General features: G+C 64.1%; 3 protein-coding genes across 10 annotated transcripts; 1 reads left to right on the top strand and 2 right to left on the bottom strand.

The window, feature by feature from the left end:
- Nucleotides 1-884: 884 nt before the first annotated feature.
- On the bottom strand, nt 885-7,421 carry ADIPOR1 (adiponectin receptor 1). Of its 2 annotated transcripts, XM_075442760.1 has the most exons (8): nt 7,329-7,421; nt 7,060-7,257; nt 6,452-6,568; nt 5,560-5,731; nt 4,842-5,028; nt 3,551-3,738; nt 2,050-2,243; nt 885-1,741 (listed from the first exon to the last, which is right to left on the bottom strand). In XM_075442760.1, the coding sequence occupies exons 2-8, from the start codon at nt 7,195-7,197 to the stop codon at nt 1,613-1,615; spliced, it is 1,125 nt and encodes a 374-aa protein (XP_075298875.1). In that variant the 5' UTR covers nt 7,198-7,257; nt 7,329-7,421; the 3' UTR covers nt 885-1,612. The 2 variants fall into 2 exon arrangements, with proteins under 2 accessions (XP_075298875.1, XP_075298876.1); XM_075442761.1 differs by lacking the exon at nt 7,329-7,421 and having other exon boundaries at nt 7,060-7,274.
- A 257-nt stretch (nt 7,422-7,678) lies between these two features.
- Nucleotides 7,679-11,931, top strand: LOC142364101 (tetraspanin-18-like). 6 transcript variants are annotated; one of them, XM_075442755.1, is made up of 9 exons: nt 7,679-8,342; nt 8,536-8,629; nt 8,790-8,984; nt 9,511-9,585; nt 9,921-10,019; nt 10,230-10,387; nt 10,601-10,684; nt 11,155-11,250; nt 11,602-11,931. In XM_075442755.1, exons 1-9 carry the CDS (start codon nt 8,068-8,070, stop codon nt 11,669-11,671), a joined length of 1,146 nt encoding a protein of 381 aa, XP_075298870.1. In that variant the 5' UTR covers nt 7,679-8,067; the 3' UTR covers nt 11,672-11,931. The 6 variants fall into 6 exon arrangements, with proteins under 6 accessions (XP_075298870.1, XP_075298869.1, XP_075298873.1 ...); XM_075442754.1 differs by having other exon boundaries at nt 11,599-11,931; XM_075442758.1 differs by having other exon boundaries at nt 7,680-8,342; nt 10,208-10,387; nt 11,602-11,677.
- UBE2T (ubiquitin conjugating enzyme E2 T) lies at nt 11,920-16,226 on the bottom strand. Of its 2 annotated transcripts, XM_075442774.1 has the most exons (7): nt 16,112-16,226; nt 15,777-15,935; nt 14,875-14,944; nt 14,255-14,360; nt 13,679-13,777; nt 13,186-13,269; nt 11,920-12,212 (listed from the first exon to the last, which is right to left on the bottom strand). In XM_075442774.1, the coding sequence occupies exons 2-7, from the start codon at nt 15,883-15,885 to the stop codon at nt 12,087-12,089; spliced, it is 594 nt and encodes a 197-aa protein (XP_075298889.1). In that variant the 5' UTR covers nt 15,886-15,935; nt 16,112-16,226; the 3' UTR covers nt 11,920-12,086. The 2 variants fall into 2 exon arrangements, with proteins under 2 accessions (XP_075298889.1, XP_075298890.1); XM_075442775.1 differs by lacking the exons at nt 15,777-15,935; nt 16,112-16,226 and adding an exon at nt 15,352-15,637.
- Nucleotides 16,227-16,365: the final 139 nt, after the last annotated feature.

The following is a 16,365-nucleotide window of genomic DNA, read 5'->3' as shown; positions in this document are numbered from 1 at the left end:
TGGCTGCTGGTCTGTAATTTTCAAAAACCTTAAGCACAAAAGCACTGTGGGTGCGAAGGCTCATCTTGCTTTGCCGCTCACCTGGTTCCTCAGGCAATGTGTCAGGACAGTTCTCTCGGTCTGTGTCACTCAGCCAGGGCCTTCTCCTCTCGGTGGTGGAGATGCCGGCCGCAGGGCAGTGGGTCAGTCTCTGCTCGTTGAACGACACAGCTCTCATCAGCTGCAGAGCCTCCCCCTTGCCTCCAAATCTGCGTGGTCACCACCGGATGTTTTCCCCTACTCTTTATATAAGATTAGAGCCCTTGGGTATTGTTCAACTCTGTGTGCAGCTCAAGGGTTTTGTTCTCCAGCCAGCCCTCGCACTGCTGAGCTGTCCTTGGGGGCTTGCTGGGAGGGGAGAGGACTCGGCTGAGATCTCCTGGCCCTCTCCCACCCATGCTTTGTCTGGGAGCAGACGTGGGCCGGGGTGGGATGCGGGGTGCGCAGGGCCTCGTGGAGGTCGAGCTAGGGGCTCCAGCCAGGCCCTGCCTTCGCCATCCCCAAAGCCAGGCCACATCCAAAAACCTCAGAGAAGGGGCCAGCGCACAGCCCTTCCCCGCAGCAGCAGGGCCAGGCACCCCCCTCACCCCTCTCTAAGGGCTGCCTGAGCTGGGCTTTGCGCAGCTCAGCTCTTCCCCTCTAATCGCCCTTGACCGCCTGCGCTGGACGGTCGCTCACAGACGTCTACACGAGGAGAAGCTGCTGATGCAGGGGATCGTCCCTCGCTCCCCACGCCCAGCCGGGCTGCAGCGTCTTTCTGACCGGCCCCACACCCCAGAGCCCTCTCCCCAGGAGCAGCTGCTCCTCTGTGCCCGCCCCAAAAAACCGAGACCGAGACCACCAGCACGACACGGAACTATTGACCTTTTTATTTCGATCAGCTACAGCAGCTCTACATTCCCTAACGCACTGTCCTTCCTTCACTACCACAGACAGCGAGGGAGCCGAGGACACTGTGGTGGCAGCAAGTCTCTTTAAAGCTTAGTATTAAATATTAAATATTCTCTCATTTATGTTTACATTACTTTGTCAAGGAAAAACAACGAACAAAAAGACAATTAAACCTTAAATTACACGAATCTGTGCCCGTGCCCTGGGCAGCAGCACCGGGGGGCCGCAGAGCTGCCCCCAGGAAGGCGGCTCTGCTGCAAGGGATATGCAAAAAAACTCTCTGGCCCTGGGCCTGGTAGTGCGTGACTGCTCGCTCCGGCGGTGAGCTCGGGGAGGGGGTGCGCGGCCGTGCCGGGAGCGGGGTACCCGCGGCCCTTGGCTTTCGGAAGTCGGCATGCCCGGGAGGGTCGGGCGACCCCGGTGCAGCTGAAACGCCGTCGGGAGGAGGCGAGGCTGGGGCCCGCGGTGCCTCCCCTCAGCGTGGGGAAGGGGCTGAGGATTTGGTCGACAACTCTGCTAAAGAATTGTTCTGTTTCTTTTTTTCTTTTTCCTTAAAAAAAAAAACCAAAAAAACAACCAACAAACCAACCAACAACCCCAAACAGTTTTGAGTCTTCCTTTGATTTTAGCAAAGACAGAGTTTAAAAAGCACTTAGGAAGCTTGTACTAAAACCAGGCGCTCTCAGAGGAGAGAGTCGTCTGTGCACCCCCCTTCGAGTCCGTAGCGAAACTCCTGCAGGTTCGACACCCCGTAGAAGTGGATGAAGGCCGCAGCCACCACGAGCACGTGGAAGATCTGATGCGACTGGAACTGCGGGGAAGTGAAAAAGCCCTTTAGACCAGACCAAAGGGGACAAAGCAACACGGGGAACAGCTCCTCCTCTTCCTCCACCTCCTCACTGCTCCTGCACTGCCCCGGGACTGTCCTCAGCCCCACGTCTTCCCCCTCGTTGCTCACAGGCAGGGTTTTCCACCCTATACCTGAGCCAGCCCTGCCTGCTCCGAGGTCTGGCTGCCAGCACGCGCGCTGGGGCACACCAGGACACCCCCAGCCTCCTCCTCCTCCTCCTCGAGGTCCCCCACCCTCAATCCTGCTCCCCGTCTCGTCCCCACACTCACCCAGATGTCGAACTTGCCCGGGAAGAAGCGCTCGGGTATGCGGGCGGCGTACAGCCCCGCGCCCGTGATGTACATCACGGCCATGAGGAAGAACCAGCCCATCTGGCCGACGGTGGTGGCCTTCACGAACCCTTCGGCGATGGTGAAGTGCATGGTGGGCACCACGCCGCTCAGCCCCAGCCCCAGAAAGACGCCTGCAGCGAGAGGAGAGATCAGCAAACGGCAGTGCAGGGTGGACGGGCTGCTGCTGCCCGCCAGCTCCCCTCGCACCCTCGGTCCGCGCGAAGGGAAGCTCCTGGAGGCACCGGCAGCTTTCCCTCACCTCCACATTTCTCCTTCACAAAATGAGGGATCTACAGCTCTACGTCCCAGTCAAAACCAGTGCTGGCCCCTAGTGCTCACTGGGCAGAGCTCACCCAGCGTTCTCGTACAGCCGCAGGGCTGCGGCAGCTCCCACTCCCGGCTACGGGAACGGCTCGCTCAGAAGGTGCCAGCAGCGAAGCCTCACGAGCGCGAGGAGCGCAGCAGCCCCGGCCAGCCCTTCGAGGAGAGGCGTTGCCAGAGTCATTTGTTCGGTGAAGCTGCTTAGAGCTCAAGGGGAAGGTGCTAATTAGCAGTGCCGAAATTTTCAGGCATCCAATTAGTTTGGCAGAGAGCAAACGGCACTGCAGAGCGACAGCAGCCCAGAGAGGCCACGGCTCGTACGCGTGGCAGGGCCTCGCTTTGCGCCGGGGCAGGACCGCAGCCCTCTCCGGCAGCCGGGGTCTCCGCCATCGCGCCGACGCCAGCGCTGCTGCCTCGTCCCCCACCCACTTCCGAGGGGGTCTCGTGGGCCCGGCCTCCAGCTCAGCGTCGTCTCTCGTCGGGTAACGAGGACGCTGCAACGAGAGCCGTTCTGCTGCAGGAAGCCCCTGGGGAGGCGAGGGCAGGCAGAGCAGTTTCTCCACGCTCAGCGAGGCCGATTTAATCTGTGGAGGCTGCAGTGGGGGCAAGGCAGGGCGTGCCTGCGGAGCGGGCCGGGGGCAGCCTGGCCCTGCAGCCCCCAGGACAGCCAGTACGTGCCAGTGTGTAACTGGCGGGGGAGAGACGAGGGAATCTCTTCCTGCTCTGCCTGAGCTGCGGGTTCACGCTGCCAAGCTGCTGCCTGGAGAAAGCAGCTCCGCACGGCCCAGCCGCAGGCCACCCAGCCGCCGCGCACCGGGCTATTTTTAAACGCTGTCCGTCTGCTCCAAGCCTCAGGCTCGGCGGGTGCCAGGCGGAGCTCGGGCCCCACTCCACAGAGGATCGAAATCCCCAGCCCAACAAGAGGAGGAAGGAGACTTTCCCTTCTGGGAGCTGCTGCTGTGTAGTGCCCTGGGGGAATTAATTCTGCAGATGCTGAGAGCTCTTCCCAAATGGGAAGAGCTGTCCCACAATGGGGTCTTTCCCAGAGTCCCTCGCCGAAGCCTTCCCGAGCTCCCTCCCGGGGCAAGGAGCCAAGATGAGGAGGGAGAACTCCTACCTGCCCTTGTCTGCCTGTGCTTGGGGGTGGCAAACCGGTCCCACTGCGCCACGATGATGGCAGAGATGCCCAGGACGCAGACGATGGAGAGGTAGATGAGTCTTGGCTGCGGGGAGCAGTAGAACGAATAGTAGAGCCACGGGACAAAGCTCCCCATGATCAGCAGTGCAATTCCTGAATAATCCAACCTGCAGCCAGGGTGCAACGACAGAGGGTCACAGGTGAGCCCCCAAATCCCCCCTCCCCCTCAACGTCCTCTTGGTAACGGTGTGTCAGTACCCTCCAGCCCCTCTGCACCCCAACGGTGTCCCCACGGGCGAAGCCCGGTGTCCGGAGAGGGGAGGATCTCTGGTCTCCTCAACACGATTCAGGACAGGAGAAGGGGCCCGGGCACGTACGCGGCGGCTGGCGATGCCAGCAGAGCTCGGCAGAGCGCAGAGGACGACCAGGAGCTGGCTGGGTACGAGCGGGGCCGTGCGCTCAAACCACCATGACAGGACGCGGCGGGCACGAGTCCTTGCGCGTACGGATTTGATTATCATCCTCCACCGCAAAGTGCTTTCGATCTATCGATCCAGGAACCATGCAGCCGCCTGCATCACCCCCACCGCCGCGGCAAGAGCCTTCCCTCGCACGCAAGGACATTGCTGCGGAGGGCACGGCGCTGTCTGGTTGCAGCCGCGAGCCCGCGGGTCTCTGGGGTTTGCGCACAGGAGATGGGCAGCAGCACCAAGTGAACGCCTTTGACGGGCTTGTGTGAGCAAGATCTTCTCCGAAAGCCTCGCCGCTGCCCTGCCTGCGCCACGAGGGCTGATGTGCGCTGAACACCGACCTCGGGGAGAGGCGCTGGCCGCTGCCCAGCCTTTCCACTTCGCTGGGAATCCTGCTCGTTTCCTTTCTTTCCATTTGCTTTCAGTCCAAATTGGATCCAAACCAGAGGTTTTGAAAGCATCCAGTAAACTGGAAACTGCCAAAGGGCCGCGTCCCACGGGACCGAGAACCACCCCCCTGCACTGCTGCGAGGGGCACAAAGGCTGTTCCCGGGGGCTGCGGGTTCCCAGGCTCCCGCCTTTGTCACCCCACCCCGAGGGCATTCGAGCCGGCGGATTTAAGCTGCTCAGGCACAGAGCAGAGCCCGCCAGCACCCAGCTGCGATTCCCTCTCCTCCACACCGGATTCGGTGAACGTTCCCTTCCCCCGAGGATAAACCACTCGGGAAGGCAGCGCTTTCCACGAGGAAGCGCTGCGAGAACTCGGAACCTCCCGAGACCACGCAACCGCGCTGACTCACTTCGAAAAAGTCCGCGAGACCTTCTCCGAGTGACAGTAGACGGTGTGGAAAAGCCAGGAGAAGCTGAGGCACAGCACCGCCCCCAGGAAGAACATCCCGAACACCACCTTCTCCTGGAGAGGAGCCATGAAATACATGTTGGGCCGCAGCATGGTCAGGATCCCCAGGCAGAGGAACAAAACGAAACCTGCAGGGAACGCAGCGAAAGGGCCGTCAGGCAGACGTGGCAGGAGCTGGGCGAACGAATTCGGCGAAGAGCCGGGAGAAACCCAGCCCCGGACATACTGGGGACGCTCGGTCGCACCCGGGGCTGTCCGGGCCGTGGGCCGTTAGCCGAGGCTGTCGTTACAGCAGAGTCAGGGCACGGTCAGGTGCAGGGCGAGGAGCCGCTGCCCGTCCCTGCGTTTCAGCGGAAAGCGCTCCGAAGCTTTCCTGTCCTTGCTCTCGCAGAGCGTCGGCAAAGCCACAAACCGGCACCGAGCCCAGCGCCGGGGCCCCGCTGTGAGGACGCGCCCCGGTCTCTCCTCACCCACGGAGCTCCGGGAGCTCTCGGGCACCTCGTGACCGAGCTGCCTGCGTGCACGGGACGAGGCAGGGGCACGGATCCTCGCAGGGAGGCCCTGGTCACGCAGAGGACCCCCAGCACCGCGCAAGGCCGCTCTGTGCACGGGGACCAAGCACCCCTCCAGCCCCAGGGCCGCCAAACCCTCCCCGTCACCTAGCAAGTGGGTCCAGATGTTGCCCGTCTCGGTGTGTATTCGGAAGATGCTCTTGAAGCAGGCTCGGAAGGACGGCATGGGAGGCCTGTGTCCGTGCAGGAGGTAATCGTTGTCCTTCAGCCAGTCGGGCAGGACGTCGTAGGGGATCACGCGCCAGCGCCCTTCCCACACCTGCAATGGCCGAGCTGCGCTGGTGGCCCCCAGAGCGCCGAGCCAGCCCCGAGGCTCGCGTTCACTCACCCTGGGAGCCTGAAGTCGCACGCGGAACAAGCCCGGCCAGGGCCGAGCAGGCCCTGCAAGGCTCCTCAGGGAGAGGAAGTTTGGCTTTTTCGACATCAGGCACCCTGTGGGTGCCCTCAAGCTGCCCACATCCTGCAGACCGCTCCCCCCGAGCCCATCTGCACCCTCAGGTTTAACCCTCCTGCGCCTGCAGGAACTGTTCCCTGCAGTGGGGAGCTCCCGTTTCGGTCAGGGAAGAGGCAGCCCCGGCTGGCAACGGCACCGGGCTGGCCCTCAGCCGATGCCACAGCTCACCGAACTGCGGTAACCGCAAGGACAGGCACCGGGTGACACCAGCGACGGCGCTTGGTGCTCCCAGTCCCCGTCAGAGGAACGCGGAGCCGCTGGGGCTGCTCATCCCGCACAGCTGGGCACAGCCTCCGACACCCCCAGCCGCCGCCATCCCCTTCCCGCACCGCTCCCGGGAGACGCCGCTGGGAGCGGGCCCAGGCGAGCGGAGCCGGAGCCGACTGCGGGCAGAACCGCACGGAGCGCCGGGAGCTTCAGCGGGACAGAGCCACGCGTGCCAGCCCCCCAGCCCCGGGCGTGGGGCACCTGGGCCTCATTAACACCCCAAAACAGGGCCCAGGGGGTCCCTACGCGCTCCCACACCTTATACACAAACTCCTCCATCTTCTCCATGGCGTGATGCGCCTGCAGCGGCAGAGTCAGCACGCGCACCACCTCCTCCTCTTCCTCACGGGCCGCCGGGCACGGTGGGTCTTCAGCCTGGAGGGAGAGAGGCCGGGAGGAGGAACGGTGAGCGGCGAGTCCCGAGGGCACCCGGCGCTGCGGCCCGACCCGCGGGGACGTGCAGGGCCCCCCGGCCATGGCCACTGACGCAAGGCGCTGCCGGCCGAACCGCCCCGGGCGGGCTAATCCCGGATTGACCCGGGCTGCGGGGCGGGATTACCGGGGGGGGGGGATGTGAAACCCCACCCCGGGGGGGAGCGGAGGCAGCGGCTCCCCGGCCCGGTTCCCTCCCTCCGTCTTCCCCCTTGGCGGGTGCGGGGAAGGGATCGCCAGCCCTAGGGCTACCGGCTCCGCACCGGGGCACGGCACATTCCCCCCCCCCCGCCGCCACCGGAGCGGCTCTCGGGGCAGCGGACCTCCCCCCACCCCGGGCCCCGCGCAGCACCCCCGGTCGCCGAGGTGCCGGTCGGTCCCGACACTGCGGGCCGGGAGAGGCCGCGGCTCCGGTCAGCCCGGGGCTCGCTTACGGTGGCCGAGCCGGCGGCTCCCCGGTCGCCCTTCTCCTCCAGCAGCGGCCCCAGCTCGGCCAGCTCCAGGTGGGCCCGCTCCCGGCCGGCGGCCAGCGCGCTGCCCTGCGCGGCGGCGGCGGCCTTGCGGGACGCCATGGGGGGCGGCGGGCTCGGTACCGGCGGTGCGGGTCCCTCCGGGTCCTTCTGCCGCCGCAGCTGCGGAGGGAGACGAGAGTCAGCGGGAACCGGGGGCCGCGCCCCGCGCCCCCCGCCCCGCCCGCGCTCACCGGCCGCTACATCCCGCGCGGGGCGGCGGCGGCGGCACCGGAAGCGACGCCGAGGGAACGGGCCGCTTCCGGTCGCCGAGCCCCACCCCCCCCGCAGCGGCGACGCGCCCGGGACGGGATGGCGGGGGCGGAGCGCGGGCTGCGCTTTCTGATTGGGCGCGGCCGCTGCCTGTCTGTCTCTCTCTCCCCGCCCGCCTCCGAGGCGCCCAGCTGACAGGACGGCGGGGGCGGAGCGCGGGATGCGCTTTCTGATTGGGCGCGGCCGCTGTCTGTCTGTCTCTCTCTCCCCGCCCGCCTCCGAGGCGCCCACCTGACGAGCCGAAGGGAGGCGTTCTAGCCCGGCCGTGCCGCTCTCTGGCCGCGCGCTCGCCTGCCCCCTACGTCGGGGCGGGGCGCCGCGCAGGGAGCGCCACCTCCGGGAGTCCCGTGATGGCGGCGGGCGGGACCCCGCAGACGGCGCAGATTCGGGGGTTTCTGCACCCCGCGGCCGCACCGGGGAGGGGGGAAGAGCCCCGCGGGGCGAGGGCCGGGCCTGCGCCGCCCTTAGGCCTGCGGTTACAGCAATGCTGCTGCCCCGCTACCACAGCAGCGCGGCCCTGACAGGAGGCCAGGCTGGAGAGGCCAGGCCCCATCCGTCCATCCGTCCCTGTCCCTCTGTCCCCAGCGGCTGTCAGCCACTGCGGGTCCCCAGTGGAGGCCGTCGAGGGCTTCCCCGGCTGCCAACAGCCCCGCAGAGCAAATGTCCGCAGGAATAATTGATGGCCGAGGTCGCCCTCGGTCTGTCGGGACCGGCTCGGCTTTCCCTCCCCGGAGGTTTCATTACCTCCACGAACGACAGCCGGGCCCGGAGACTCCCCGCCGCCCGGCACAATGGCGGATCCTGTTCCCTATCAATCATTCATGGCCCCGCCGCGGGAAGGGGTTTCTCGGGGGGCTGCTCGCCCGGGAGGGGGGAGGATTTTCCAGCCTCCCCGGTGTTAAAGAGGCGCTGCCGGGGCGGGTCGGAGGCGCTGGGTGAGTGGTGGCGGGGTTTGGGGGGGACCCGGGGCTTGGGGCTCCTTGGGGGTGCAGCGGGAGGTGGTGGGGGGTGGGCAATGCTCTGGGGATTTGGGGTAGTGTGTGCTGGCCCCCGTGTCCCGCCGGCGCCGGGGGGGTCCAGGACAGGTTGGGGCTGGCTGTGGCCAGGGCTCTGCTCTCCTCTCCGCAGGGACGGACGCTGCCGTGACCCCGACCCCGGCGTCCCCATGGGTGTCCTGAGCTGTGTGAAGTACCTGATGTTCGTCTTCAACGTCCTGGTGTTTGTGAGTCCGACCCCGGGGGGACATCCCCGACTGGCTCGGGGTGGGGGGGGGTGACCCCAGGCCGAGGGACGGGACCCCAGCAGAGGCCAGAGCATCCCCTGTCCCTGGGGGGGTCCCTGGCTCTGATCCCTGCGCCCTGTAACCGCGCTGTGCCCCACAGGCTGGGGGGACGTGCCTGGCGGGCGTGGGGGTCTGGGTGGCCGTGGACCCGGCCGGTTTCCAGGACATCGTGGCCGCCAAGCCGGTGCTGAGCGCAGGCGCTTACCTGCTGCTGGCCGTGGGCATCGCCCTCTCGCTGCTCGGCTTCCTGGGGTGCTGCGGGGCCCTGCGCCGGAGCCGGCCCCTGCTGCTGGGGGTGAGCGAGGGGGGGACGCGGGACGGGGGAGCCGGGTGGGCAGGGGGCTGCGGGGTGTGGGAGATGGCGGGGAAAAGTGCTGGGGGTGGTGGGGTGTCCCCGGAGCAGCCGGGAGCCCGGCGTTCCCCACCCCAGCCCCGTCAGCTCCCAACACCCCCCCAGTCCAGTCCTCACCTCGTCAGCCTTTCGCTTTAGAGGGTTTTATGAAGCTGCCGAGCGGGGTCACTTCGCTCCGAAGCCGCTGGCTTGTCCCACGCGGCATTGCTGAGCTCTCCCCCTCAATGGCGAGGGCTAGACACCCCCTCTCTGAGCACCGACACCCCCATTTCTGTGGCATCCCCAGACCCCGGCAGCCAGTGCTGGTTTATAACCCTCCGCCTTGCAGCCGCGGAGCTGGGAGATGTGGCGTCTGTCCCCCAGAGCTGTGCGCTCGTCCCCTGTGTCCCCCGGTCCCAGGGGCGCAGGACACTGGGGAGGGACAGCCGGGGTGCCTGGTCCCTGACTCCTTCATCCCACTGCCTTCCAGTTCTTCATCCTCGTGAGCCTTGTCTTCGTTGCGCAGCTTGCTGGGGCCGTTCTCTTCCTGGTGCACTGGAAGCAGGTACCGTCCCCGCGCCCTGACGCCGTGCCCGCCGCGGGCAGCCCCTGTCCTCCCTCCGTCACGCCGTGGGCCGTGGCCCCGAGTACCCCAAGGGGCTGCGACTGGCATGGGGACGTCCTTTCTCGCCCTCACCTTCATCACCAGCACCCTGATGCAAGCCCTAACCTGATTGGCTGGGTCCCACGTCCCTTCAGAAAAAGCTGGCCCCCGGCCGGCGCAGCGCTGGGCAGGGTGGGTCAGGGTGGGTGCACAGGGTCAGGGTGGGTGTGCAGTCCCCATGGCCCTGTCCCTGCTCCCGGTCCCGCGGCGCTGGCAGATGGCAATGGGTCCTGCAGATCCAGCCGGAGCTCTTCCTGGCCGAGCTGCGGAGGAATTACCGCGGGGACGAGGGTGCCGAGGTCTTCTCCACCGCTTGGAACACCCTCATGGTCACGGTGAGCAGTGGGGAGGCTCCTGGGGGGCTGCGGAGCGGGGCGAGGAGCACCCGCGGGACTTGCCGAGGGTGGCCCCGAAGGCGGGCAAGGGGCTTGTGGACCCCAGACCGACAGCGAGCACCATGCCGGGCTGTTCCCTTCCCTCCGCCACCTCCCCAGGTGCTGATGGCGTTTTCCTGCCGTTTCAGTTCTCGTGCTGTGGCGTTTTAGGACCTGAAGACTTTGGGAACGGGTCCCGCTTCCAGGAGCTGCACCCGGGGACGCCCTGGCCGCAGGCGTGCTGTGCCCGGGCCGGGCTCCTGCAGGCAGGCGAGCTGCGGAGCTGGGAGCAGTGCCGGGAGAGGAGCCCCGGCTACATCCATGAGCAGGTAGGACGTGACACCACCGTGTCCCTCTCCTGTCCCCAGCGCTTCCCGGGCTGGTGGCAGTGGGGCAGCAGCACCCTCAGCATCGGGGACAGGAGCCCAGTCGCTGCCGCCCGTGGTTCTGTGAGTCTCCGAGTCCCCTGCCACCCCGCTCTCCCCAGACCTCGGTCACCCTCTGAGCACCCCGAGCCCCTCCAGTGTCTTGCTCCCCCCCAGGGCTGCTTCTCCGCCTTCGGCAGGACCCTGCAGCAGTACGTCTCTCTCCCCGGGACCTGCAGCTTGGCCGTGCTGGGCATCGAGGTGCTGAGCGGGGCCGGAGGGGACGGGAGGGCCGGGGCCGGCAGCGGGTCGCCTCGTCAGGCTCGCCTGGCCCGGAGGGTGCTGTGGGGGTGAAGGAGGGACCGTGAGTGGGCTCAGGGGGGACCCAGCCCAGCCTCGAGTTGTCACGATCGCACCAAGAAAGCGCGGGCACGTCCCGCGGGTCTGGCTGAGCCAGGCTGAGGGACTGGGGAGGGTCGATCTGCTCCCGCGGGCGCTGGAGGGGGGGGGTGTCAGGCTCTCTGCAGACCCCAGGAAGGTCAGAAAGGTCTCCCCCCCCTCCGTGGTGTCCCCTGTGCACCCCTCGGGGTGGCACAGCCATCACCCGGTGCCTGCTTCGGCCGGGAGCAGAGGACGGGAATCCTTTCGCCTTCGGGCTCTCAGATTCCAGCAAGCAGCCGCAGCGAGGGGCGAGCGTGGCCCTACCCTGCTCCCCCGTCCTGTCGTTCCAGATCTTCGCCATGTTCTTCGCCTTTTGCCTTTATTACAACTTCGACTGAGCAGGGCGAAGCGCGGCGGAGAGCAGCCGAGGGCTGCGGGAGCAGCAGGCAAGGACGCTCCGTTTCCTCGCGCGTCAGAGCACAGCGCTGCAGCTCAGCGCTCCCATTGCTTCCCCGAATCCCAACTCGCTCTCCTCAGAGCAGGACATGGGTTGAATTCCACACAGGCACCCACACAGAGCACCCAACTCGCTCCCGCCACGCTCTGGCATCGGTCTTCATGCCATGAAGCCGCTCTGGTGCCAGGGAGCCCTGTCCCCCGTGCACCACCCAAACCTGCCCTCCTCATCCTCCTCCGCCTGCACGTTGCCTCCCTGACACCCCGCTCCCAGGTCTCTGGGCACCCTCGGGGCTGCTCCTCATCCCTCTCGCTGGTGCTTTTCCCTCTCGGCTTTTCAGCGCTCTGAGGCACAACGGGACCCAGCAGGTTGCTCTGGAGGAGCTGAAGGCTCAGAGCCCGAAGCGTTGACGACCAACTCGTCTCTAGCAGCCTGGACCCAACAAGGACAGCGAGGCCTTTACTGGGGAAGGATTCCCGAGGCGGCTGTCGCTCAGCTTCTGCTCTCTGGTCTGAGACACGGACAGCGAAGCAGAAACACTCTGTGCTGTTCCCATGTCTCTGAGAGAAAGCTGGAAAGCAGAAGCTGAACTGGTCCTTCCAATTCTCCTTTACTTCAGAATATTCCAAAAACTCCACACAACAAAGCATAAAAAAAATTAAAGCTTTGTATTTTATTTATATAATGGAACTTTTCACAAAAAAACCCTGGGAAATAGAAAAACAAAGACTCCTACCGCTACATCTTGGCCAAAATATTCAGGTATGGCTGCATAACGAGAACAGAACACAAAGCGAAGGCGACAGCCACGAGAACAAAAAGCACTTAGGAATCCAGGCGGGATTTCTTCTCCTTGTTGCCGCTGTCACTCCTTTTTCTTTTCTGCACGGCTGACTCCTTGGCGGCACTTGTTTCGCTTTGGTTCGTTTTCTCTTCCAAAGGCTTGGAAGCCTGCGGCAGCACAAGAAATAGAAGTGACAGCTGTGAGCAGTTGGGTGCTGCGGCCCCCAGCCCCGCAGTGCGCTCCCAGCCGCGTGCGCCGACACCTTGAACACGAAGAGCAGAGCTGACCGCATGCCCGGCATCACGCAGCGACCCTCCTTCAGCCTGCTCCCACCGCTGGGAATCCGAGGAGGGGGGGACAGGAGAGCAGGGGAATGGTCGAGCCCGGCAGTGCCACACGGGGGGACGAGCCGGGTCTCTGGGGCGAAGCGGTGCTGCGATGGTCTCTTTGCCCTGCGGCCTTCCAACACCCCACACAATTAACATGAAAATGTGGTCGGAGCTGGAACAGCAAGCACCACTCTTGGGGCCTCCAGGCAGAAGAGATCCCCTCGGAAAGCACGCTGCCCAGTTCGGGGGCAGGGAGGGAAGCCCCCAGGGAAGGGAGAAGGTCCAAACGTAACAGATTTTTGGGACCAGGTTTTGATCTGCGGAAGCGCAGTTTGTTTTTATGCGACTGATCAGTGAGCAAAGTGAGGGAGCAGGAGGGAGAGGAAGAGCAGCGGGAGGAAGGCTGCGCTCTGCCGGGGCTCAGGGAGACCTGTCAGCGGATGGCTGAGCAGCAGGGCACAGCCACGGGAGAACACGGGGTCTGGGGGGAGCAGAGCCGGGAGAGAAACAGGGCTGCAGGATCCCCGGGGAAGAGTGTGTCAGGCTCCAGGCTTCCTTGGCCTTCGTTCTCCTTGAGAAGCGCTGGAATGATTTGCGAATGAACACTTATTTGGAAGGAGCGAATCTAATTACATTAACAAAGTATAACGAAATTAAATACGCATCCAAAACACAGAACAGAAGGGGAGGAAAGACAGAACGCTGCTGAAGACAGCGGCACAAAGCGATCACGAGAGGCAAATGGAGACAAGAAAGGCTGTTGGCAAAGACAGAGCTACACTCAGCTGGGGAAGCAGAGCGCGTTCCTCACCCTCTGCTGCTGGCTCGCGTGTTTCTCAGTCCACTCTCTGGCGTTTAACAAGAACAGTTGCTTGTTGTACTTGTACTCCGAGGACTAAATGCGAGGAGGAAGACAAAGACAGCGCTTTGGTTGAGTACAAACATCACACCGAGAAGCTGGGCCTAAGGGCTGGCTTTAGGCCTCCTAGAACCAGACCAAAGCCACTACCAGCGTGCAGCACGCAGCGCAGAATTCCCTTCGCGCGCTTGAGGAACGCACGCTGCCGTTTGCGCCGGCAGGCTTGCAGCCAAGACCTTCCCCGCTGGCATAAACCCCATCGCGCGTGCCCCAGCCGCTGCGGGGAAACGCAGTCGCGCCCCCAGGCCGGATCCAGACTGAGCGACGCTGCCGCGCGATGCGCCAGCGCGTTAATCCCGAGCGAGTGACGCGGGAGCACAGCCCAGCCTAACGCACCGCTCCTCCCCAGGCTGCGCCCGCAGGGGAGGAAGAGGAGCTCACGTACTATGTCCGCCATGAGAGGGTCGTCAGGGTTGGGCTCCGCCATCAGCAGCTGGATGGAGGTCAGCAGCGTGGCGATGCTCAGGGAAGGCCTCCACGCGCCCTTCGAGGAAACGGGGCGAGAGAAGCAGGTAAGCGGAGAGCAACTGGCCCGCGGGCTGCCTGGAGAAGCCTCAGGACCTGGGGCATCTAAACGCAGCCCGCCCACGAGCCGCCTGAGGACCTGCAGCGCCTAAACCCGAGGAAGAGCACCGGACCCTTTCTTGACACGCGGGCCGGGGCCTGGCCGAGGGAGCCTGCCCGGCCGTATCCTGCGCGTCTCTGCCGGGTCGGGGCTGGGGTGGCCCCTTTTCGCAGATGCCTTTAGACTCCGACCCTTAAAACCTTGGAAACTTGCAGGGAACAAAGCAGGTCATGTTCTAGTCTCTAAACAAAGGCGCCGCCACTCAGAAAACTTCACTCCTGTGCTCCCATGTAAATAAGTCAGCAGCAAACAGACATTCAATCAGGCTTTTACAAGAAAAAGATAAGGAGTTCATTACCCTCTCCAGGCTCACTTACCCACGCAGCGCTGTCTTACCTTTGGCGGTAATTTAAGAACATCCAGGCAAATCCTCCCAGCAGAGTCAATGTTCGGATGATAGATAGGGGTCAGAAAGCGGATCTTTGGGGGCTCAAAGGGGTACCTATAAGGGGCAAGTGTTAAGAAACAAAAAAATTGGATTTATATTCGTACGCCAGTTGCTTCCTTGCCCAAGCAATGCCACCAGTTACTCCTCCCGGCCGTCCACTAAGCGCTATCCTTCCCCAGGGGTTTTCGGAGCGGGCAGTGCTCCGCCGGACCAGTGCTTCCCTGGGGAGCACGCCACAAAGCGGCAAACGCGGCAGGAAGCTTTCTACTGGCGGGAGAGCTCCCTTCCAGAAAGCTTTGAGGCAATATGACAAGGTCAAGATCTTGCCATAGTGCTTTCAGGTTGTTACTCTGGCACCTTGGGATGCCCAGTGTGAAATAAGCGTGTCAGGCAATGGAAATGATAATTGCATTCCACAAACGAACGGTCTCACCTAATCAACCACATTCTTGGTTGGGTGGCCAAAGGCAAGGCCAGATGGGTAGCACTCAGCAAATATCTCACACCAGTTAACTCGCAGTTGAAAGAAGCACTGCAGCAGCTTCCCCGCACGCCGCTGCCCGCTCACCTTTCAGGAACAATGATCTCCAGGTTGAATATTCCTTTCTCATAGGGCGTGTCTGCACCTCCTAAAATCTCTTTAAAGTGCAAGGTGAAATGGTCAGCATTGCATGCAAAACCACCTAAATTTGCCCAACGGTCTCCACACAGCTCCCATAGTTACAGAACTCTAACAGACCCAGGAATAATGATGATAATAATGATGATGATAATCATAGAAAGGTTTGGGTTGGAAGGGACCTTAAAGCTCATCTGGTTCAAAAACCCCTGCCATCAGCAGGGACATCTTCCACCAGCCCAGGTTGCTCAGAGCTCCATCCAGCCTGGCCTTGAACCCTGCCAGGGAGGGGGAAGCCACAGCTTCTCTGGGCAGCCTGGGCCAGTGCCCCACCACCCTCGTGGTGTAGAATTTCTTCCTAATATCTAACCTAAATCTGCCCTCTTTTAGTTTAGAGCCGTTCCCCCTTGTCCTGTCACTACACACCTTGTGAAAGGCCCTTCTCCATCCTTCCTGTCGGCCCCTTCAGGCACTGGCAGCTGCTCTGAGGTCACCCCGGAGCCTTCTCTGCTCCAGGCTGAACAGCCCCAGCTCCCTCAGCCTGTCCTCGGAGAAGATGTGCTCCAGCCCTCGGATCATCTTCATAGCCCTCCTAATAATCATATCATTACCATAATAATGATAATAATAAAAAAGTCATCTATCTGAGACCAGTTCCACCCCGCAGCAATGAAAACTGCAGCCAGAGCCGTGGGCCAAGCTATGTTTAAAGAAAAACAAGGGAAAACCCCTAATTTTTCCTAAACCGCACCACTTCCCCACAGCCCATGGTGGGCAGCACTGGCAGAGCAGCCCCCGGCCCGCACCCCCCCTCCATCCCCCCTCCCCATCCCGTCCCCCCCGGTACGTACGCGCCCGCAGAGCCCCCAGCCGCCCCCCGCTCTGCCAGCAGCTGATGCCCGGGGGGGGCTCGGCGCTCAGGAGGGCGAGCTCCCGCCCCAGCCTCGACGCTCGCTGCATGGCCGCTGTCCTGCCGGGGCCGCCGGGCCTCCTCCCGCCGCCGGGCCCGCCTGCGGGAACACGACCGGAGCCCCGACCGTTAGCACCGGCCCGGCCCCCCCTCCCCGGCCCCTCCACCTTCCCTCAGGGCGAGCCCCGCTCCCGGCCCGGCCCGGCCCCCCACCCCGAACTTCACCCCTAACGACGGGGACCCCCCCCGGCTCAACCACCCCCCCCAAGGCCTCACCTTCCCGCTCCAGGCACAATTAACAACCTCAGCCTAATTAACCCCCTCAGCTTAATTACCACCCCTCCGCCCGGAGCCGCTTAATGCCCCCGCAGCGTGAGGCGGCGGAGGTACCGCCCCGGGGAGGCGGGACTTCCCCCGGCGCTTAGCAGCGAGGAGGGCGACGCCTCGCCACGCCGGCGCTGATTGGGTACCGCTCAGCCCCGCCCCCCTCGGCGGCGGCCTTTCGAATTCGAAGCGGCGGGGCGCTGTCA

Source organism: Opisthocomus hoazin, chromosome 25, assembly GCF_030867145.1.
Source record: "Opisthocomus hoazin isolate bOpiHoa1 chromosome 25, bOpiHoa1.hap1, whole genome shotgun sequence".
Taxonomy (NCBI): Eukaryota; Metazoa; Chordata; class Aves; order Opisthocomiformes; family Opisthocomidae; genus Opisthocomus; species Opisthocomus hoazin.
This window is presented reverse-complemented; position numbering and strand designations above follow the sequence as displayed.